The sequence below is a fragment of the Pongo abelii genome, chromosome 1 (genome assembly GCF_028885655.2).
Source record: "Pongo abelii isolate AG06213 chromosome 1, NHGRI_mPonAbe1-v2.0_pri, whole genome shotgun sequence".
In the NCBI taxonomy this organism is placed as follows: domain Eukaryota; kingdom Metazoa; phylum Chordata; class Mammalia; order Primates; family Hominidae; genus Pongo; species Pongo abelii.
The window spans coordinates 166,290,418-166,313,142 of NC_071985.2; the positions used below are offsets into that span (position 1 = coordinate 166,290,418).

At 33.8% G+C, this 22,725-nt stretch overlaps 1 protein-coding gene across 1 annotated transcript in view; it reads left to right on the forward strand.

Moving 5' to 3' along the window:
- DNAI4 (dynein axonemal intermediate chain 4) overlaps window positions 1-18,121 on the forward strand; it is a 113,689-nt gene extending 95,568 nt beyond the window's left edge. The window contains 4 exon segments of the mRNA XM_024246372.3: window positions 5,347-5,445; window positions 6,209-6,435; window positions 8,493-8,649; window positions 16,823-18,121. Coding sequence (XP_024102140.2) covers window positions 5,347-5,445; window positions 6,209-6,435; window positions 8,493-8,649; window positions 16,823-16,873 — 534 coding nt within the window. The 3' untranslated portion in view covers window positions 16,874-18,121.
- Window positions 18,122-22,725: the final 4,604 nt, after the last annotated feature.

Genomic DNA, 22,725 nt, shown 5'->3' on the forward strand with positions numbered 1-22,725 from the left:
TATACTTGACATGTGTGAATTATATGATATGTGAATTATATTCCAATAAAGCTTTTTTTAAAAATTGTGCTTTGTAAGTGAAAAAATAAGCACAGATTTAGCTGCTAACCTAAGGTGGAATGGTACATTCCAGTTGGCTATACTATGATCTTTATCTGCTTTTTCAGATAGATAGATGAAAGGTATATATTTCTGAGGAACTATGGAAAAATTCTCTTTACAACTTTGTGCTTAACTCAAGTGCCTCTCCTTGCCCCCCTTGGCCACTCTGCTGCTCTATCATACTTACAGAAACCTAATCCACTTGTATATAGTCTTCTACATTTCAATTCGCATGGTGACTCTCAGGATTTGGGGATTAGAAAGACTACTTAATTTCATGTTTACTAAGAATCAAATCAGAGCACAGTTAATGAAGTCCTCCTTTTTCTTTTATCTGGAGATACTTTGTTTTTTATTTTTAATTTTTATGAGTACATAGAAGGTATACATATTTATGGGATACACGTGATGTTTTGATACAGGCATGCAATGAGTAATAATCACATCATAGAATATGGGGTATCCATCCCTTCAAGCATTTATCCTTTGTGTTACAAACGATCCAATTATACTCTTTTAGTTCTTTTAAAGTGTACAATTAAATTATTATTGACTATAGTCACTCTGTTGTGCTATAAAATACTAGATGTTATTCATTCATTCTATTTCTTTGTACCCATTAACCATCCCCACCACCCCCCTACCCCCAACTACCTTTCCCAGCCTCTGGTAACCATCCTTATACTCTCTATCAGTCTGGAGATACTTTGGAATCAGAATATTCAGCCACTATGATAGGCTTTTTCAGAACATGTATTCCATGTTTTCTGTTGCATGTAATATGATCATCTCTTTGGTGACACCATCATCTACCTCATTATGCAAACCAAAACTTGAGCTCCTCTATTCTACCTTATCATCCAAATGATACTTAAATTTGATTGTTCCATCCCTTCCAGCCCAAGCCTGCTATTGCTAATGTAGTTCAGACCTTTCTTATTTTTTACTTTTAGTACTACAGCCATCTTCTAACTTCCTTCATTCTCAAATTCCTTTAATTCACCTTAACTTTGACTCTAGTTCTCAGTGTGGGCAGGGAGAGGAGAATTTTCCCATTAGGGAACATTTGGCAATGATTGGAGATATTTGTGGCTGTTGCAGCTGTCAGGAATTGAGGTGAGGGTGGGGAAGTGCTACCGGTATCTCTGGGAAAGATGCCAGAGATGTTGCTAAATATCCTTCAATGTACAGGCAGCCACCACCCTCCCAGTGCACTCCAGTCCCCAACAGAGAATTATCTGGCCCAAAATGTCAATAATGCTTGGTTGAGACAACCTAGTCTAGTGTCCTGAAGTGTCCTTGGCATAAGGAATTCAAGATGATCATATGGTCTGTAAATAAAAACAGTTTTACTTCTTTCTTTCTAACCTGGTTGCCTTTATTTCTCTTTCTTGTATGATTGCACTGGTTACAACCTCCAGTACAGTGATGAGTAAAGATGATGAAAGCATGCATTCCTGTATTGTTCCTGATCTTAGAGGAAAAGCATTTAGTCTTTTACTGTTAGATATGGTGTCAGATGAAGGCTTTTTGTAGACACAATCAGATTGAGGAAGTTCCATTACATTCCTAGTTTGTTGGGTGGTTCTTATTCGGAATGGATGTTGGATTTTGTTAAACGCTTTTCCATATGTATAAAGATGATCATACAGTTTTTCTTTTCAAGTTTGTTATCTGGTGAATTAGATTGATTTTTTGAACGTTTATACCTGGAATAAACTTTGATTGTTGTTTACTACCCTTTTAATATACGAATACATTTGATATACTGAAATTTTGTTTAGAATTTTTGAATCTTTAGTTAGAAGAGAGATTGATCTATAGTTTTCTTGTGACATCTTTGACTTTGCTATCAGGGTAATCGTGTCTGCATAGAATTCCTTTTAGAAAAAATTTTCATAAAATTAGTATGATTTCTTCATTATATACTTAATAGAATTAGCCATCTGGGCCTGGAGTTTTCTTTGTGGGGAGATTTTTAATTTTTAACTACAAATTCAAATTTTAATATATGTAGAGTTATGGTTATCTATTGCTTCTTGAGTGAGCTTTGGTAATTTGTGTCTTTTAAGGAATCTGTCTATTTTATCGAAGTTGTGGAATCTATTGACAGAATATTCCCTTAGCATCCTTTAATAACTGTGGAATATATAGTAATCTCACCTCTAATTTTTTTTTTCTTTTTTTTGGCGACAGAGTCTCACTCTGTCATCTAGGCTGGAGTGCAGTGGTATGATTATAGCTCACTGTAACTCTAAACTCCTGGGCTCAAGCTATCCTCCCACATCAGCCTCCTAAACAGCTGGGATTACAGCTACACACCACCATGCCTGGCTAATTTATTATTTTATTTATTTTATTTATTTTTTTTTTTTGAGACAGGTTCTCACCCTATAGTCCAGGTTGGAGTGCAGTGGAGTGGAGGTTGGACTGCAACCTCCGCCTCCTGGGTTCAAGCAATTCTCCCACCTCAGTCTCCTAAGTAGTTGGGATTATGGGTGTGCACCACCACACCCAGCTAATTTTTTGTATTTTTTTTAGTAGGGATAGGGTTTCACCATATTGGCCAGGCTGGTCTCAAACTCCTGACCTCAAGTGATCTTTCTGCCTTGGCCTCCCAAAATGCTGGGATTACAGGCTTGAGCCACTGCGCCTGGCCTAATTTATTTTTATTTTTATTTTTGTAGTGATGTAGTCTTGCTATGGTGCCCAGGCTGGTATCAAACTCCTAGGCTCAAGTGATCCTCCTGCCCTGGCCTCCCAAAGTGCTGGGGTTATAGGCATAAGCCATGACACTGCCCTGTGATTCCTAATATTAGTAATTTGTGTCTTCTGTCTTTTCCTGATTAGTCTGACATGTTTATCAATTTTATTAAATCAAAGAAATGGCTTTTGACTTAATTGGTTTTCACTATTTTTTTTTTGGTTTTCTTTATCATCAATTTCCACTTTGATCCTTATTATTTCTTTTCTTCACTTTGGTTTTAATTTGTTCTTGTTTTTCTAATTTTTTAGAATTAAAGTGGAGGTCATTGATTTATGACTTTTTTCTTTTCTAATGTAGTTATTTGTGCTATAATTTTCCCCTAAGTACTGCTTTAGCAGCATCCCAAAAATTCTGATATGTTACATTTTCATTTTCATTCTGTTCAAATTACCAATTTCACCCTTGATTTCTTCTTTGATGTGTGGGTTATTTAGAAGCTTGTTATTTAGTTTCCAGATATTTGGGGATTTTCCAAAGGTCTTTCTGTTACCAATTTCTAATTCAATCCCACCATAATTAGAGAAAATACTTTTTATAAACTGAACTCTGTGAATTTATTAAGATTTGTTATAAAGCCCAGTATGTGGTCTATATTGGTAAATATTCCTGTATACTTGAGAAAAATATGTATTATGCTTTTCTTGGTTAGAATATTCTACAAATGTCATTCAGGTTAAATTGGCTGATAATGTTGTTCAAGATTACTTCTCTTTGCTAATTTTCTTCCTACTTCTCTCAATTATTGAGAAAGAGGTATTAAAGTCTCCAACCGTAATTGTAGATTTGTCTATTTTTCCTTGTAATTCTATCAGTTTTGCTTCGTGTATCTTGATGCTTTCTTATTAGGTACATACATATATTTAGCATTATTATGTCCTATTGATCAATTAGCTCCTTTATCACTGTGAAATGGCCCTATTTATAACTTCTGATTTTTTTTACTCTGAAATCTACTTAGTATGATATTAGTATAGCCACTTCAGCTTACTTTTAACTGGTGTTAGCCTGGTTTATCATTTTTTATGCTTTTTCTTTTAACCTATTATCTCTTTATACTTAAATTTTTTTGTAGGTAGCATATAATTGGGTCTTGCCTTTTTATACAATCTTAAAATCACTGCCTTCTAATTACGCTGCTAAGATCATTTACATTTAGTTTGATTATTAATATGGTTAGGTTTGAGTCTAACATCTTGCTTGAAGGGGGCATATATAAAATATCTGGCTTCCTTATCTTGAGACAGGACTCTGAAGGGCCATCTTCTCTCCAGAGCTTCTTATACTTTGGACTAAGCCCTTGATTGCAACTGTGTCACGGCTCAACTGAAATATCTGCCCATTCCTGTTTCCCACATAGAGGTTGTTCCTGAGAGCACTCCCTAACACTCTGGCATGAAATCTCAGAGTTTATTTGCTGGGAAACCCAACTTTCAACAGTGACCTTGAAGATCGCTAGTGAAAAATGACCACTTATAAATGGTGTTAGAATAATAAGTATCCATATTAAAAAAGGAATTCGATTTCTATCCTATCATACAGAAAAGCCTTTCAGAAGAAAATGTAGGAAAATATCTCTAGGACCTTAAGGTAGGGAAAGATTTCTTAAAGCACAAAAAATGCTAAATATAACAGAAAATGAGAACTTATGTTCATCAAAGACAGTAAAAAGAAAATAAAAAGGTAAGTCATACACTGGGAGAAGATATTTATAACATGTTATAGACAAAGCAATAGATTCTAGAATATATAAAGAACTTATACAAATGAAAAATAAGAAGACGTATTATTACTAAAATTATCGGGACACAAAAGAAGAGGAAACACAGTGGCCAATGAACATAAAGTGCTCAACCTTATTGATATTCACATAAATAGGAATTAAAAACAGGTGATATAATTTTACATCTAATAGAATGGCAACATTTAAGATTTCTGATGTAACCAACTCTTGAAGAAAATGTGAGTCAGATAACTTTTATATATGACTGTCTGGGAATATGTATTGGTAATACCAATTTGGGAGAAATTATACTTTATCATATAGTTTATTCTTTTCTTTTTTCAATATCATGTAGTTTAAAAGTGTATATCTGTCTTTTCTTTGACTAGTTGTAATGAAAGAGCACTTACTATTTCCCTGGACTGCTAGTTCCATCGTCAGGTAGCTCTAAATGTTAGAAAGTTTCTTATTTATTTTAAGCCAGTGTTTTTCTATGTAATTTCCATACAGGATATTAAATGCTACCCTGATTCCAGCAAATAACCAATTTATATTTTCTTTTGCACAATAGTCTCTCAGGTAGTTTGATTATTACAAAATCATGACAAAAGAAAAAGACAAGATTGGTATATTCAAGATAGTGTTTTTATTTTGGGTTCTTGAATTGATTTTCATAGATCCAGAAATATCTAATCTTCTGTTTATCACACTTACTAATGTATCACAAGCCAATGCATTTCGATGTTTTGTGTTGTAGGACACAAATATCTATTTGGCTGGCACTGAAGAAGGTCATATTCACAAATGTTCTTGTTCATATAATGAACAATACCTAGATACCTACAGAGGACATAAGGTTAGTTTAATTATAGTAGGTTGGAACATTTATTTTGTATTTCTGAAAAAATAGTACCATTATACACAGAATATGTAATATGCAGTAAGTTTACAACTTCAGAGTTAAAAATATCATCTCGAATTAAGTGTTTTCTTCTATGGAAACCACCAATAATGTACGGGACATTTTATTTGACTTCTACATATCCTTGATTTCTTCTTGAAAGTTTGGAAGTTTTGTTTCTAAAATACTTTGCTTATGATAACATGCTGATCCTAAAGTAAAATTGTCTTTCACCCATACCTAGTCTCTGTAGCTTATTTAAAAAAAATTTTTTTTAAGAGATGGGTCTCACTGTTACCCAGGCTGACCTTGAACTTCCACTTTATCTTCCACTTGATCTTCCCACTTTAGCCTCTAAAGTAGCTGGGACTACAGGCAAACACCACTGCACCTGGCTGTATATCTTGTCATGATTGTTTCAGCCACATTTTCTTCATTTTCTCCCTCATTTCTTTTTTTTCTTAATACTCTTTATTTTTTCAAAGTATGCATAATATGTGTTAAATTTAGTGAATATTGTAGCGACTATATTTTTATGTTTCTAAATGTAATAATTTAGGGAAGATTCAATCTCTGATCTTATTCTCAGCTAAAATAATGCCCACACAATAATGAATAGTGTGAAAATCTAGAAATCTTAGCATTTTTAATTTGCTGGTCAAGTTTAAAATAAAAGATGTTAAATATTATTTACCTATGTATTTTTTTTTATTTCTAGGGTCCAGTGTATAAAGTGACATGGAATCCATTTTGTCATGATATATTTTTAAGCTGTTCTGCAGATTGGGGTGTTATTATATGGCAACAGGAGAATGTCAAGCCATTTTTGAGTTTTTATCCAACTACTTCTGTTGTTTACGATGTTGCCTGGTCTCCAAAATCATCCTATATATTTGCAGCTGCAAATGAGAACAGGGTGGAGATTTGGGACCTTCATATCAGCACGTAACTGTTACTATTTTTTTTGGGTATATTTATAGTAGAAGCAGTTCAAACTAAATGATATCTGATAGTTTTGACACCAGTTAGAGGGTACTGTAGTTACTTTAAAAGAAGTAATAGTTTATGAGAGTCCTTTATGAATAAAAGTAATGCCAGGATGCTATATTAATGTCAATTATTTATGCCGTATGTGGTTTTAAAAATATTTGAATGAAAGTAATTTACCTTGGCTGGGCGCAGTGGCTCACACCTGTAATCCCAGTACTTTGGGAGGCTGAGGTGGGAGGATCACTTGAGGTCAAGAGTTCAAGACCAGCCTGGCCAACATGGTGAAACCCCATCTCTACCAAAATACAAAAACTAGCCAGATGTGGTGGCATGCACCTGTAGTCCCAGCTACTTGGGAGCCTAAAACAGGAGAATCATTTGAACCCAAGAGGCAGAGGTTGCAGTGAGCCAAGATTGCACCAGTGTAGTCCAACCTGGGCAACACAGTGAGACTCTGTCTCAAAAAAAAAAGAATAAAGAAAGTAGTTTACCTTACTCATCTCCTCAAACTTTTATAGGATGATATAGGATATAATAGCTATCTTGAGTTCTTATTCATTGCCTACTTTAGAGAAACATACAGAGGCATTTTTACATTTTTAACTAAAAATTTTCTACAATAGAAAAAAGAGACAAAGTAATTATTTTTGCAACATTTACTTATGCTCTTACCTTGTTTCAAAAATATTCAAAGGGGTATGAACTTAATTAAAATTTTTGATTTACGATATTACACCAAAGTTATTAGAGGATTGTCTAAATTAATTTATTCTTCCTAATATGAAAACTTAATACAATGTTGAAATAAAAAGGTTAATGGTTCTACTTTTTCAGTTGGAAATTATATCTTTATGCTAGTTTTTAGCAAAAGCAGCAGGAAAATAAATTCTTGTCTGAAAGAAATGATGTCAAATTCAATGGATTTATTCTTCATGAGAAAATGTTTTGCTAGAAATTAATAATTCAGTAACTTTAAAATTTTATCCTGGTTTGTTTTATAAAACAGTATGAACCAAAAATCAAGGATTACAAGTATGAGGTGACTAATGTATAAAGTGGCTTCTTAAATAATCCCACCTCTGATTTTAATTTTTCTGGAAAACGTGTAATTCCCAGGACAACACATTTTTAAAAGATGTATACAAACTTGCTACTTGTCTTCTTTTGAGGACACTAGGTAGACTGCTTTAGATGATGAAGACTAGGAAAACTTCTTGTTCAAAATGTACTTGTACGTTCCAGAGGTTCATTTGGATAAAAACATTATTCTGTTAAAAGACAGTTATTATTTAAGAAGTTGTGTTAGGGGTCTCCAGAGAAACAGAACCAATAAGATGTATGTATCTACTTAGATCTATTGTTGTCTCTGTCTCTATATATCTCTATCTTTATATCTATCTCTTGAGAGAGAGAGAGAGAGACATTTATTTTAAGGAGTGGGTCCTATCAAGTATGAAATCTGCAGTGCAGGCTGGCGGGCTAGAATTTCCAGCAGGAGTCATGTTGCAGTCTTGAGTAGAAAGGCATTCTGCAGGTAGAATTTTATTCCACTTTGGTGGATATCATTCTTTTCTTTTAAGGCTTTCAACTAATTGGATGAAGCCTACCCACATTATGGAGGGTAATCAACTTTATTCAAATTCTAGTGAATTAAATGTTAATTGTATTTGAAAAAAAATACCTTTACAATAGACTAATGTTTGACCAAACAACTGGATATCATAGCCTAGCTAAGTGGACACACAAAATTAACCATCACAGAAGTTTAAATTTATGAGTTCACATCTTAATTGTGAAGTACTTTAATTTACCTGGTTGAAATTAGTTCATTGAAGAAATGAAGGTTTTGATTGAGTAAGGAGTGAGGAGCAGTTATTTTGAGTTTGGAAACACTTAAATAGGCTTATGGTTTTTGTTACATTTAATTTAAAAAACGTCAAATTTTTCTTTGTCTATTTAAAAGACCATATTAACATAACAATTGAATTTACAAATAAAATATTTCATTACAGTTTGGACCCTCTGATTGTGAATACTGCTAACCCTGGAATCAAGTTCACAACCATTCTCTTTGCCAAACAAACAGATTGCCTTCTGGTAGGAGACAGTGATGGACAGGTTTCTGTGTATGAACTGAGAAATATGCCTACTGTTTTGGAATCTGGCCGGGTAAGACTCAAGAGTAAAAAAATTTGTGTCATTTTATTAGTCTATTCAGTTATACTTTTGTAGCGTGAAAAGGATTTACATTTCTCAATATCTTGAGTGTAATATAATAAAAGAACATAAATTCCAAGAGTCGCTAACTTCTAGACATGATACCTACTAGGGTTATTTTTTTTGTTTTCCAGCCTCGTCTTCTTTATCTGTAAAAGATAATGAGAATAATAATGTTGGTGAGCAAAATAATTGTAAATATTATATGGGAGAACCTAAAATTGTGCCTAGTATGTAACTGGGACTTAATAATTCTTAGATATTCAAAGAAGTTTACGTCATGTATTAAAAGATTCTTACGTAAAATAATTGTATTTTTAGATATTTTCCAATGTTCCTGAAATGGGCATTTATTTCTGTTGGTTTAGCATTATCATATTCTCTTATTCCACGTTCTTCAAATACCCAAGTTTTGTGTCAAACTTTGACAGACAACTCAGTGTCAATAGATGCCTATTATTTAAAAAAAGTTTTCAATTTAAAATTTTCATTTTTTCTTTATTTCTTATGTTTAAATTGTTATTATAAACAATAATCTGGTAAATATTAGCACAAATATGATAAATATGTTAAAATATTAAAAATATGCACAAATCAATATGAAAAAACACCGAGACTTCAATAAAAAAATGGGCAATGGTCGGGAACAGGTCATTCACAAAAAATGACTAGTAGATATGTTTTAAAATCCAACCTCACTAATAATTTAAAAGATAAAATATTATTAAATTCAAATAGCATTCTCACATATTAGATTTACAAGGTTTATTTAAAAATAATTTTTTAATAAGACTACTCTGTACTGGCAAACATTTGATGAGTCCTCTCATACTGGTGGTTGGAATAGAAATTGGTATAACTTTTTGGAAGCAATTTGACAATCTGAATCAAGACAGTTAGAAATGTTTAGAGAAGGCTGGGCACAGTGGCTTATGCCTGTAATCCCAGCACTTTTGGAGACCAAGACGGGTGCATCACTTGAGGTCAGGAGTTCAAGACCAGCCTGGCCAATATGGTGAAACTCTGTCTCTACTAAAAATACAAAAATTAGCTGGGTGTAGTGGCGGGTGCCTGTAGTCCCAGGTACTCAGGAGGCTGAGGCACGAGAATCGTTTGAACCTGGGAGAGGGAGGTTGCAGTGAGCTGAGATGGCGCCACTGCACTCCAGCCTGGACAACAGAACAAACTTCTGACTCAAAAAAAAAAGAATAAAAAAGAAATGTTTAGAGAATATTGATTCCTTTTAACTAGTAATTCCACTTCTGAGACTAGCCTATAGAAATGTTTATAAATGTAATAAAATAAATTAACTATAGCATTATTCATGAGATGATAAGAAAAGAAAAGGAAAAGGAAAACAGAACAGCATAAATATCCAACAAGAAGGAAATGTGGCCGGGGAAATCAGATGGTTGATTAGATCTGGGTCACATGTAGGAGGTAGAGTTCTGTCCCAACCATACAGACTACAAATGTTAAATAAGTAAATAAATAAAATAAATAAAATGCTTGTCATTTCCCCAGCCTAAAATTCACAGAGCTTATTTCTTTACTTACTTTAAATCTTTGCTCAAGTGTCACTTTCTCAGTGAAGTCTTTCCTGATCATCTTATTTAAAATTGCAACCTCTACTATCTTTCACATTCCCTATTCAATACTCTTTCACAACTTATTTCTTAAATAACATTTACCACCTTTGAATATACATAAACTTACTTATGCATTTTATATTTATTTATATATAAATTTATGTATGCATTATAACATAATTTATTTATATATTTTGTTAATTGCCTGTGTCCCACACCTAGAATGTTAACTCTATGAAAACAGTGATTTTTGTCTCTTTTTTCTGGGTTGTATTGCCATGGACTAGTATAGTGTCTGGCTTATAGTAGTTATTCAATAAATGCTTGTTGAATAAATATGCATTGAAAAACTAGAGAAAAAATTAACATGCTTTGTATTACAACTATTAGTTATTAGTGGTGGAGTCATGGATACATTTTAGTTTTTCTTTTTACTTACCTGTTTTCCATATCATCTGTATTTTTTTCACAAAATGCATTGGTTTTCTTACATAATAATTTTAGTCTACTCTGAGGAATGTAATCCTAATGGCTTTTTCATGATATTAAACATGTGTTCATTTCTCACACATTTATTGAGTATCAGATATTTTAACAGGTACTGGGATATTTATCTCCACCATTGAAACTTGCCTAAGATGCACAACTCAATGACCAAAAGAAATTAAAAGAAAATTCCATTCTTATTCAAATGTCTTAAAATGTTTAAGTGAATCCAAATACATAGTTTATAGTAATCTTTTTTTCTTCTTTTGTCCATAAGCCTCCAATTCTAAATGTAGCCTCAAAGCCTAAATTCATCTTTTTTAAAAAAAAAAAATCTCTATGATTCTCTTAGTCCATCTCACATGAGCTCTAAGAACTTGCCCACAAACTCTGAATTTGCGGTGGTTGGGAGCGGGAATTGAGTTGAGTTGTTTTAAAATTTTTGTTATTGTGTGTTGGAGATAGTGGTGGAAGAGAAATCTGTGAGTATTGACATGTTGATTCTTTTCTTTTCATTGAATGTATGTACGTATTTGTGTGTGTATATTATATATATATGAAACCTGTCAAGTGTGACAATAATCTATCAATATAAGTTGCAGTATTTTGTATACTTATTTTTCTTACTAGTTTGAGCCCCTTGGAAACATATATGTAAGTGTCTAGCACAGTACTAGCACATAATGGGCATTCAGTGAATACTGAATGACTACCTGAATGAACAAACACACAAGCAAAAGACATGGTTTCTAAGAAAGGGACAATAGATATTCAAGAAACTATAATCAAGTCATAAAGAACAGAAATAATGAACTACTATAGAATCACAGAGCAGGAGAATAATTGACTTTTGGAAGGTGAATGGGAAGAGGAAAAGGAAAATAAGAGAATGCTTTTGGGAAGGTTTTCACAAAGGAGATTAAATTTCAGCTATGCTTGGAGGTTTAGGATTTTTCCTTGCAGATAAGGAAAAAATGGGATTGTTATTCCCGACTGAGGGAAAAGCTCGAGCAAAGATAAGGAATTGGAAAGGTTCATGTCATCTTAAGGAACTGGTAAGTTAACTTTTTTGACTGGTAAGGAAGTTGCTTGAGAGAAAAGTGGCAAAGGGGCCAGTATAAGAGTAATTTAATAATTTATATACTGGTAATAGAAATTAAAATAGCCTCTTCAGAAAGCAATGAAATAAAATGGAAAATTCAAATACCATACAAGCCATAGAGAATCACATCTTACACATGTACAATAGGAGACATGTATAAGGAAGTATCAATGTGAGGTGCTTTTAAAAATTTATTTCTTATTTCTTTTTTTGAGATGGAGTCTCACTCTTGTCGCCCAGGCTGGAATGCAGTGGCACGATCTTGGCTCACTGCAACCTCTGCCTCCCAGGTTCAAGCAATTCTACTGCCTCGGCCTCCTCAGTAGCTGTCATTACAGGCTCCCACCACCACGCCTGGCTAATTTTTGTACTTTTTTAGTAGAGACAGGGTTTCGCCATGGCTGCTCTCGAACTCCTGACCTCAGGTGATCCGCCCACCTTGGCCTCCCAAAGTGCTGGGATTACAGGCGTGAGCCACTGCACCCGGCCAATTTATTTCTTATTTCTAATGTTCCCTACGGTAGCCTTTATATGTACAACAGATTACTCAGTCTGCTTTGATTTTAAAAATTCATATTCAAATGATATAAGATTTACAAAAAACGAACAGTTCATCTTAAGTTCTTACATTTAGATTATATATTTTGTTATTCTCTTTTTAAGTCTAGCAGATTTTAATACATGCTAAGTGAGTTTTTGCAACTTAATTATATTTTCTTAAATATTTTAAATCTCATTTATAAATTTAATATATTGGACTTATAAGTACTTCAATTTTCTTATGGACAAACAAGTCTCAGATACTTAAGGAATTCTTATTAATTTCATAAATTAAAAATTTTAAATGTGATGAATATTATATTTTCTTAAATATTCCAATGCTGTTTACAAATTAGTAAGATTTCAATCCATGATTGTAAGTCTAAATCAATTACCAAAATTACACATTTATATAAGAAGCAAATGTTTCTGTTAGACATTCCAGTATGGCAACTTCTCATATACATAATGAATATTTAAAATATTAAAAATATATACATTCCTTAATGCCGAAAATACTAAAGTTATCTGTTTGATTTGCTGCATCATTTTTGTACACAGTGTTTATTCTTCTCAGGGTAAAAAAGATTAACATTGTAAGTAGTTTTGAAGATTATTTTCACAACTAGCCAAGATGCATCTTGACTTAAGATTTTAGCCAGGGAATGAGGCCTGACACTGTGAACATTTAAGGGGATTTACCTAATTACCTTAGCTGCCAGCCTGAGCCCTGTTTTACTGTTGATTTGTCAATGCTCCAAAGCATTTGTCTCCCAGCCCATGTCTCCTAAAGTCTAGTTACACATTACCTAAGTCCTCCATCATCTCATGGAAGTCTGCAACCCTGCCCATGTTGCTGGATCACTTGATTGACTTCAGTTCATTGATTTACTGTATCATTAAATTCTAACTTATTACATTTTTCCTATTCAGTAGGATTACAACTTTTGTAGATGTTTAAATGCCATCTGATTAGATTAGATTCTATCCGTTTTTTTTTTTTCTTTTTTTCTTTTAGAAAAGGTCTCACTCTGTTGCCTAGGCTGGAGTACAGTGGCCTGATCTTGGCTCACTGAAGCCTCAAACTCTTGGGATCAAGCAATTGTCCCACCTCAGCCTCCCAAGTAGCTGGGACTACAGGTGCATACCATAATGCCCAACTAATTTTTGTATATTTTGTAGAGATGGGGTTTTGCCGTGTTATCCAGACTCATCTCGAACTCCTGGACTCAAGTGATTTGCCCGCCTAAGCCTCCTCAAGTGCTGGGATTACAGGCGTGAGCCACCAGGCCTAGCCCAGATTCTGTACATCTTTAGGGCTTTGTTCAACTCATGGGTAATGGTGTGAAAAATATGCTAATGAGAAAACAATGTTTATAGTAGCCTTGTTTGTATACTGACAAATTGAAAACAACCCAAATGATTATCAGTAGAAGACTGGATAGATAAAATATGACATTTTCACATGTGTAATTACAATACAGATATTTAAATGACCTATATCTTAATGTGTTAATATGACAAATTTTGAATACATTTAAAAAACAGTGTTGAGTGATAAAAGCAAATTTCCACAAGGTAAGTACAGTATGTTATAATATATGTAAGTATTATTTAAACACAAAAATAAAAACATATTCTTAGTAGACACATTTATATTTGGTAAAAGCATAAAATATAGACTGGAATATAGAAGAAAAATACTTAATTTTTGTGTTTGGATTTGAATTGGTTACGCAATCTTTTAATTTGAACAGTATGCTCTACAAACAGAAAGCTAAGCTTAGAGACTCTGAACATTTTTGGCACACCTGTGTGTGTGTGCGTGTGTGTGTGTGTGTGTGTGTGTGTGTGTGTGTGTGATTTCAAGGCTGGTAAGAATAATTTTCTTAACAAATCAATTCCATATTGTTAGTAAATAAATATAATTTTCGGATACAAATATGTTTTTCATGTTTTTGGTCACTATATTTGAAAAGCTTAGGGTTTTTTTTGGGGAGATTAAACAACAACAAAAAACCATTAATTAGTTTTTTTGTTACTTACAGCCAAATGTTAATGATACACCTTTTCTTTCTTAGCTTATAGAGAATTATAGTCATAATAATGATTTGAAGTTCCAAAGTAATGTCAAAAACTTTATTTCCTACCAAGATATCTTGTCAAGTAACATTATGACCTATAATTTTTTCATTAATTTTAACCAAGAGTGAATCAAAGTTTTGGAAGCCTTATGATTCATTCTGTATGAAAGATGTGCACCAAATTTATGATAAAGGCTGCCCCTGGGACGTGAAGGAAAGGGAAGAACAGTATTAGGAGGTATACAAAGGAAACTATCTTTAATCAGTGCCTTTCAGGACTCTGGTTAGTATCACTTTTTCTAATTGCTACTTTTAATTTTTTTAACTTTTAATCTTTAAAATTTATTTTAATTTTTTGTACAGACAGGGACTTGTTAATGTTGCCCAGGCTGGTCATAAACCCCTGGCCTCAAGTAATCTTCATATCTTGGTCTTCCAAAGCACTGGTGTTACAGGTGTGAGCCACCATGCCTGGCCCTCTGGAGGTATTAAGTGACATGATTTCTGAAACTCTGGCCCCTTCCTGATGACAGCAAGGACCAGAATACTTTTGTGGTAGGATATGGCCAAAGGTTGGCTCCAGCCCTGTCCTACCAGCTTAGGGTTCATGGTTAGGGGTAACACCAGCCTAATGTCTGGCATGAACAGGAGACTGGGATCCAAGGCTTCCAATTGTAACTTTGTGATGTAGCTAACTGTTGGCAGGAGTTACCACTGCATTAACATTCATGACTGGGGAAGCACCAGCTCTTCTACTGGCATGATGAGGATTGCTGGTGGTCTACGTCTTGAGCTGTAGAGAATTATGGTTTAAGCCCTTGGGAGAAGTCAGTTTCAATGGAGAGTTACAGAAGCAACTCCTTTTCTGCAGGCAGCCTGTAGAGAGTCACTCTTGGATACTATTTTTACTATTGTGGTTCATTATACAAATGTTTACCATGTTTTTCTCTGTGTTCTTGCTGTTTACATTTTTCCAAATTGAAGGAAAAATAGAAAGATAACTGAAATGTTCAAAAAAGAGTTTTAGAAGCATGAATCTGTAATATATGTAAGAAATTAATGCTGATAGACACTGAAGGCAGAAAAAATAAACCATTGATTTATTATTCAACAAGTATTAATATTTATTGAGTATTTTTACTATGTGATGGGGTCTCAGGATACAACATTGAACAAATTTCAACAAGTATTAGTATTTACTGATTATTTACTATGTGACACGGTCTAAGGATACAACATTGAACACATTTTTGTAGTGAACTCTTACATTTGCCCAAGTGAGAAACTGAAGTAGAAAGAGATGAGTTTGAGAAACATATTAAGGTTAGAATTGATGGACCTGGCAACTGATTTGGTGTGCATGGCTTGAATGATGGGGAAGTGCCAAAGATAGCATAGTACAGGCTAAAAGATAGGAACTGACTTATGTTACATTATCTAAAGATTTCAATGATTTTCTCAAGATTATATTTACTATGTGATAGAGAAACTCTTCTGCTTCCAGCTCCTATCTTTTCATTATTCTGTCTTGCTTAAAAACTCACCTCCCATCTTTGATTTTCATCCTCTTATATATGATCATTTTACCCATTTTAGTGCAAATATCAGTACCACTAAATGAAAAATAACAAAACCCACATGGAAATTGAGAAGTTCTACTCTCTAAGTCAAACATTAATAGATCAGGAAAGAATTTAAGATATCAGTAAGTTTAACAGGTATTTTATAAATAAAGAAGTTTAGGCTTAAGCATTAAGGTTAAATAGGAGCTGCCCAAATTTTCTTCTTACTGAATCTTTATAAAATTATTTATTGGAATTCATTAAAAGAGTCTTTCGGCCAGGTGTGGTGGCTCATGCATGTAATCCCAGCACTTTGGGAGGCCAAGGTGGGCAAATCATGAGGTCAGGATATCGAGACCATCCTGGCTAACACGGTGAAACCGTATCTCTACTAAAAATACAAAAAATTAGCTGGGCATGGTGGCACGTGCCTGTAGTCCCAGCCACTCAGGAGGCTGAGGCAGGAGAATTGCTTGAACCCAGGAGGCGGAGGTTACAGTGAGCCAAGATTGCGCCACTGCACTCCAGCCTGGTGACAGAGCAAGACTCTGTCTCAAAAAAAAAAGAGCCTTTCATGGAAAGAGTAGGTTTATACTAGGAAATAACTATTACTGTTTAAACTTACCTTTGCTTGTTTCCCTTTTACAATCTTATTGGATATGTGTATCACTAACTTATAAATTTTAAATGGCATTTTAAAGACTACTTTACCTTTTAATTTGCATTTTATTGCATTGTAATTGTGTGACTTTTTTTTTTCAGGGAGATATAATGGATACTTTGCTTGGATCCAAGTCAAACCAATCAGCATAATTCATCATTCCTAATATTTTTCTTGTAGTTGTTTTAAAAAAGGAATTAACATCCAATATTCTGTATTATATACTGTACACCAGATTTTGATTTCAGAAAACAATATTTGATGTATAACTTCCACTTAATTTAAATTTAATAAACTTTTATTTCAGAGATATTTGATTAGTTTACAATCTAAGAGTTATTCTTAAGAGTTTCAGTGGAATTTTCTTAACTTTTCTAAAGATATTCCTACTCTCTTGATCATATTCTAAGTACATATGAGTACATGTACATTCTTATACAATGTCTAAATGGGTTAGAAAATTATTATACCTATAGAAGCGAAACTTGGAAATTATTAGAATCACTTAAACCAAAATCTTTATAAGACACAATTCTATTGATTTTAAAGCTTCTGCTTTCCAGGCTCTGTTTTCCAGAGTTTATAATTACGTAGTTTTTAGTATGATGAAAATAATGGATTCTTATACCTAACATTTTATCCTCTTAGATCTAAGAGCCGAAGCTATAGAACTTTGTTAGACTATTTGGCAAGCAAAATATATGACATTAAATATCAGAATTTTATGGTTTGGCCAGCGCTTATCACATTCCCAATTCAGTGAGAAAAATTATTCTGGGACACAACAGGTACTCTCCTCTGTTTGCCCAGAATCAGCTCTGGATTTTAAGCCCAGACTTCAGTGGACCCAGATAGAAAATATAAAGTCTCTGATCTATAGGCCACATCAGGATGTTATTTTATGAAGAGTTCTAGAGCAAGGTTGTGGAAATCGGGATGGAGATGGGGAGCAGTGACTCTTCCAAATATTCATTGCTAACAGGCTATTCTATGCAGTTTGTTTTAATAAATCCTGGGTTAAACTGAGGCCACAGGACATTATGGGCTGTTCTATAAAGCATTCTAAGTGGAGAGGAGATGATAGGGCATATGAAATTCACTAAACTGTCTGGAAAAAAAAATATATGTATATATTAAAAACCAAGACTGGAATCAGTGCAACAGTGGGAACTACCTTTTACAAGTATCCATTGCTTCATAATCTCCATTTGTTTGGAGCCATCCCTTAAATAAAAGCCAGGCAAATTTTACATGGATTTAGAGCCTAGGTCAGGTTATAAGGATTATAAATTTTCCACTGGTATGTCATTGTGATTATCTTTGTTTTTGTCTTTCTGAAAGATTGGACTTTCTATAACACCTTGTGTAAGAAAATAAAAACTTGATCTAACTGAAAAAAATGTCTTCCTTTTTATTATGTACTTTTGATCTTTACAAATTATTCACATATTTTCCCCATTGTTCTTCAAGCCTGCGTATAAAATAAAGCTATTTTTTTTGGATCCTGGGAAACTGATCCTAAAGCACTGAACCTATTTTATTCTACCCTTCTCACCCCTGCTTCTGCAGCCTGAAGTGATTTTCCCATACTTAATAGGTTAGCATCAAATTTTTAGTCTAAGATCTTTCCTCCTGGGGACTTCAGAAGGAATTATTTTGCTTGCTTTATAGACTGGCTTTGAATCTTTACTAGTAAACTCTGTTTACCACACATTTTTAAGAATTGGGTAAGAATTCTGTCCTGCCATTAGCCATCTTATGTTATCCTTAAACACACACACACACACAAACACACACACACACACACAGACACACACACACATACCCTAGTGTGCTGGTTAGGGATCTAAGGAGAGAGTGGTGACTGTGCTAACTTTAGGCTTCTATTTTGTGCTAGGTATTCATTACTTCATTTGGTCATTTTCTACCAAGCATCTCTCATATAGAACTTATATTATTGTTGTCTGATAGTAAATTGTTAGCCGCTCTTCCAGTTGAGGCAGAAAAGGAAGACTGTATTCACTACTATATAATTGTGTATCATATTTAGTGTGTTCACTTGGTTCACCTCTATGTAGTTACATATAATTATAAGTGAGAAAGTGGAACACTTAGTATTTGCCATTTTATCTCAGGAGGAGTCTCTTTAAAAGAAAATATTGAATTTTACTGTGAATAGATTTAGTTATTAACGTACTAATTATGCACATGAAAGTTTTTACCATTTGCCAAACACTTTCACATCCATTTTCCCAGTATATCATCACAGCAATCCTATGAGACTAATGGGGCATGTAGTTGTAATATATCATAATCTGTATTTTCCAGATGATATAATTAAGGCTTGAAGAGGTGATACAATATGACATAGACCATACAACTTATAACTGGTCAGGCTTGAACTCAAGTCCAAAGCTCTGACCAGTTCTTACACACTTTCCATTTTGGCATAATAAATAGTTGATGCCTTATATAGTTTGCTGAGGCCTCATACACCAAAATACAAGTGTTATAATCTATAATTAAGATTTTATCCATAAATGATAATGCTCGTAGATTTGTTTTTTTTTCAATGTTCTCTCTCTGTGAGGCCTTGCCACGTGTATCCTTTCTGTTAAGAACACCCTCCTCCCCACTCCTCACTCTCCTTCAAAACATTAACTCTTTACATGGCTTTCAGATCCCAGTTCCTATCTCATCTCTTCAGAAGAACCCTCTCTAAGCTCCCTCTCATAGGACCTACCACCCAATCAAATTAAATTTGGTTCCTTTGTTAACTCTTCTCAAGTCAGCATGGATTTCCCTTATAGCATTATTTCAGAAATTATTGAGAGATAATATTAAGAGATATATTTTTAATCCTTATTTTTCTTCATTACCTTTCCCTTCTCAAGTTAGTAGCTCTATGTTTATAAGTTGAAGGAGACATATAAAATGACAGTAAATCAAATACATCCATTTTTGTTCTATAAAAGCATAGGATTTAGAAAAGGTATTTGAGACATAGACCAAGTATCTTAAACATAAAGAGAAATGTGAAGTTTCCTCAGGGATGGAAAGGGTGGGGGGATGAGAAAAAGAGGGAGGCCTGTGGATCCTTAGAGCAGAGGAGATCCATGCCCTACTTCTAAAAACCATTGTCCAGGAAGTAGTAAGAGCTGTGAGGGACCACAGGAACTCTGAAAGCTATTCCTGATGCCATGAGTGATGTGCAACAGCAGCAGCAAAGAACCACTAGAACTAAAGAAGCCAGACAACTGAGGAGGCACCAACACTTTGATGACAGAAGGGCCTTGCCACACCAGAGTAAGATGCTCTAGTTATGTCCAGGGAAGAGGAAGGAAACCAAGCCCAAGTTGGACTGACATTAACTTGTTTGGATGTTGTTTATTTCTGCCAGCTGAGTGGTATGGAAACTTGGAGTCAAAAACTGAACAGAATTCTAGCAAATATATTTCTTGGATAACTGAGTTTCTAAATGAAGATTCGTACCAGCTGTGCTAAATGTTTATTTGTACAATCATTTGCTTAGTGCCTGTCTCTCTCCTAGACTGTAAGTTCCTTGAGGGTAGGAACTATGTGTTTCACTCACTGCACTATATTTACAACACCTAGAGCAGTGGCTCACAGAGTAGTAATGCAACAAGTATTTATTGAATAAATGAATTATCAAATTAATGGGGAAATGATAGGTTCATGCTTGCCCTTTATCACAAGATGGCATAACATTTTAAATTAAATTTTCTAAAAATCCTAACAAAATATCTTGACCATCAGAGAAGGAAAAGAAAACATTTTAAGTGTGGAATACATAAAACATAAAATCAGCCTGGAAAGTTGGTTAACACAGTCATAGTTGTCTTTGATTCTACAGCAATATAAAATCAGTTTTTCCCTTCAAGACAAAAACTAACCTATGATCCCTTTCTTTTAAAGAGCGAGTATTGCTGCTACTTTGTAAGACTGTGTTCCTGCCAGCCATTTGGGAAACAATTTATCTCTGATGTAAAGCACTAGCAAAATGCCTGGTACATGGTAGGCACTCAAAAATGGCAGCTGTCATTCTGATTATTCCAGAACCACATCCCCATGTCCTGGTCTGAGAACCTCTTTGCCCTTTGTGGTTGACTGGGTCTTTGCCAAGGCTCCACTCCTCCTGCAGACTATGTTGATGACCTCATTTGTTCCTTCACACAATATTTAGGCTTTTTTTTCTTGTTTGTTTAGGATTTTGTACAATGTCAAATCCACCCTCAAATCCATAGAACATTTACTAGGCTATTAGTCTTCATTTCTTTAGGTTGACATATCCATTTAGTGATAAAACTAAAAGGCTGACAGTTTACATTAAACGAATTCCTGGGTTAAATAGAAAGCATAATGTATCCCTTAACTTGGAACATATAAAACATTGTTATGAATCTTAGAAAAAAGGAACACTGCATTTTCTAAATGGGTGAGACATTTATGCAACATCCAGAACAACTAATGAAAAATGTACTTTCACCATGTCTGTATTTTCCTCAAATAAGTCAACTATTAAAAGACATGGTGCCATTATACTAGGAGAACAGAGGATTCCAGGATGTTCTGGCGGTTTTAAATCAGAACTCACTGATAATAATTTTATTGAATTTTCCAATTATTTATTGAGTCTTTATTTCTAAAAGCCTAAAATGACAACAAAAACGTAAGAAAGCTGCTGCTCTGTTCATACAAAATAAAGCTTTAAATATAAATTATTGTTTTTAAGATATATTTTAAAAAATATTTTTAGTTGCTCATTTTATTTTATTTTAGGTGTATTTGTTTTGGATTTTCTCCCAGCTTTATTTAAAGTGTAATTAATTCACAAATAAAAATTGTATATATTCCAATTGTACATTGTGGAATGATTACCACAATTAAATTAATTAACACATCCATCATCACATTTAGTTACCTTTTTGTGCATGTGTGTGTGTATGTGTGTGTGTGGTGAGAACACTTAAAATCTGATCTCTTTGTAAATTTCAAGTAAACAATACAGTATTAACTATAGTCATCATCGTACTGCATATTAGATCCCTAAAACCTATTCATCTCATAAGTGAAAGTTTTCCCCCTTTGACCATCTCCCCATTTCCACCATCTTCCAGCCCCTTGCAACCACTGTTCTACCCTACACTTTTATAAATTTGACTTTTTAAAAAAGATTCTACATATGTGAGATCATACAGTATTTGTCTCTCTGTGTCTGACTTCTTTAACTTAGCACAATGTCCTCCAGATTTATCCATGTTGTCAGAAGTGGCAGAATATCCTCCTTTACTTATGGCTGAATAATATTTATCTGTGTCTGTGTGTATCACATTTTCTTTATCCATTCATCCACCAGTGGACATTTAGGTTGATTCCATATCTTGGCTATTGTGAATAATGTTTTAATGAACATGGGAGTGCAGATATCTCTTCGACATACTGATTTTATTTCTTTTGGGTATATACCCATAAGTAGAATTGCTGGATTGTATGGCAGTTCTGTTTTTAAATTTTTGAGGACTCTGTATACTATTTTCCATATTAGCTGTACCAGTTTACATTTCTATCAACTGTGTGCAAGGGTTCCCTTTTATCTACATCCTTACCAACATTAGTCTCTTCTCTTTTTGATAATAGCCATCCTAATAAGTGTGAGGTAATATTTTGGTACTGATTTGCATTTTCCTGATGATTAGTGATGTTCAACATTTCATATACCTGTTGGCTATTTTATGCTTTCTTTGAAAAAAATGTCTATTCAGGTCCTTTGCCTATTTTTTATTCAGGTTATTATTATTATTATTGCTATTAAGTTGTATGTCAGCTGGTCATTTTAATCCTTACTGATACTGATAGGGCATTAAAAAATCACTGTAATGAGTGGTAAAAAAGTTTAATCTATAAAATCATGCAAAAAGTTTTTTAGATAATGTTATTTCAATATCCCTTCCACACATATTCTTCATAAGTTAACCAGATTTAA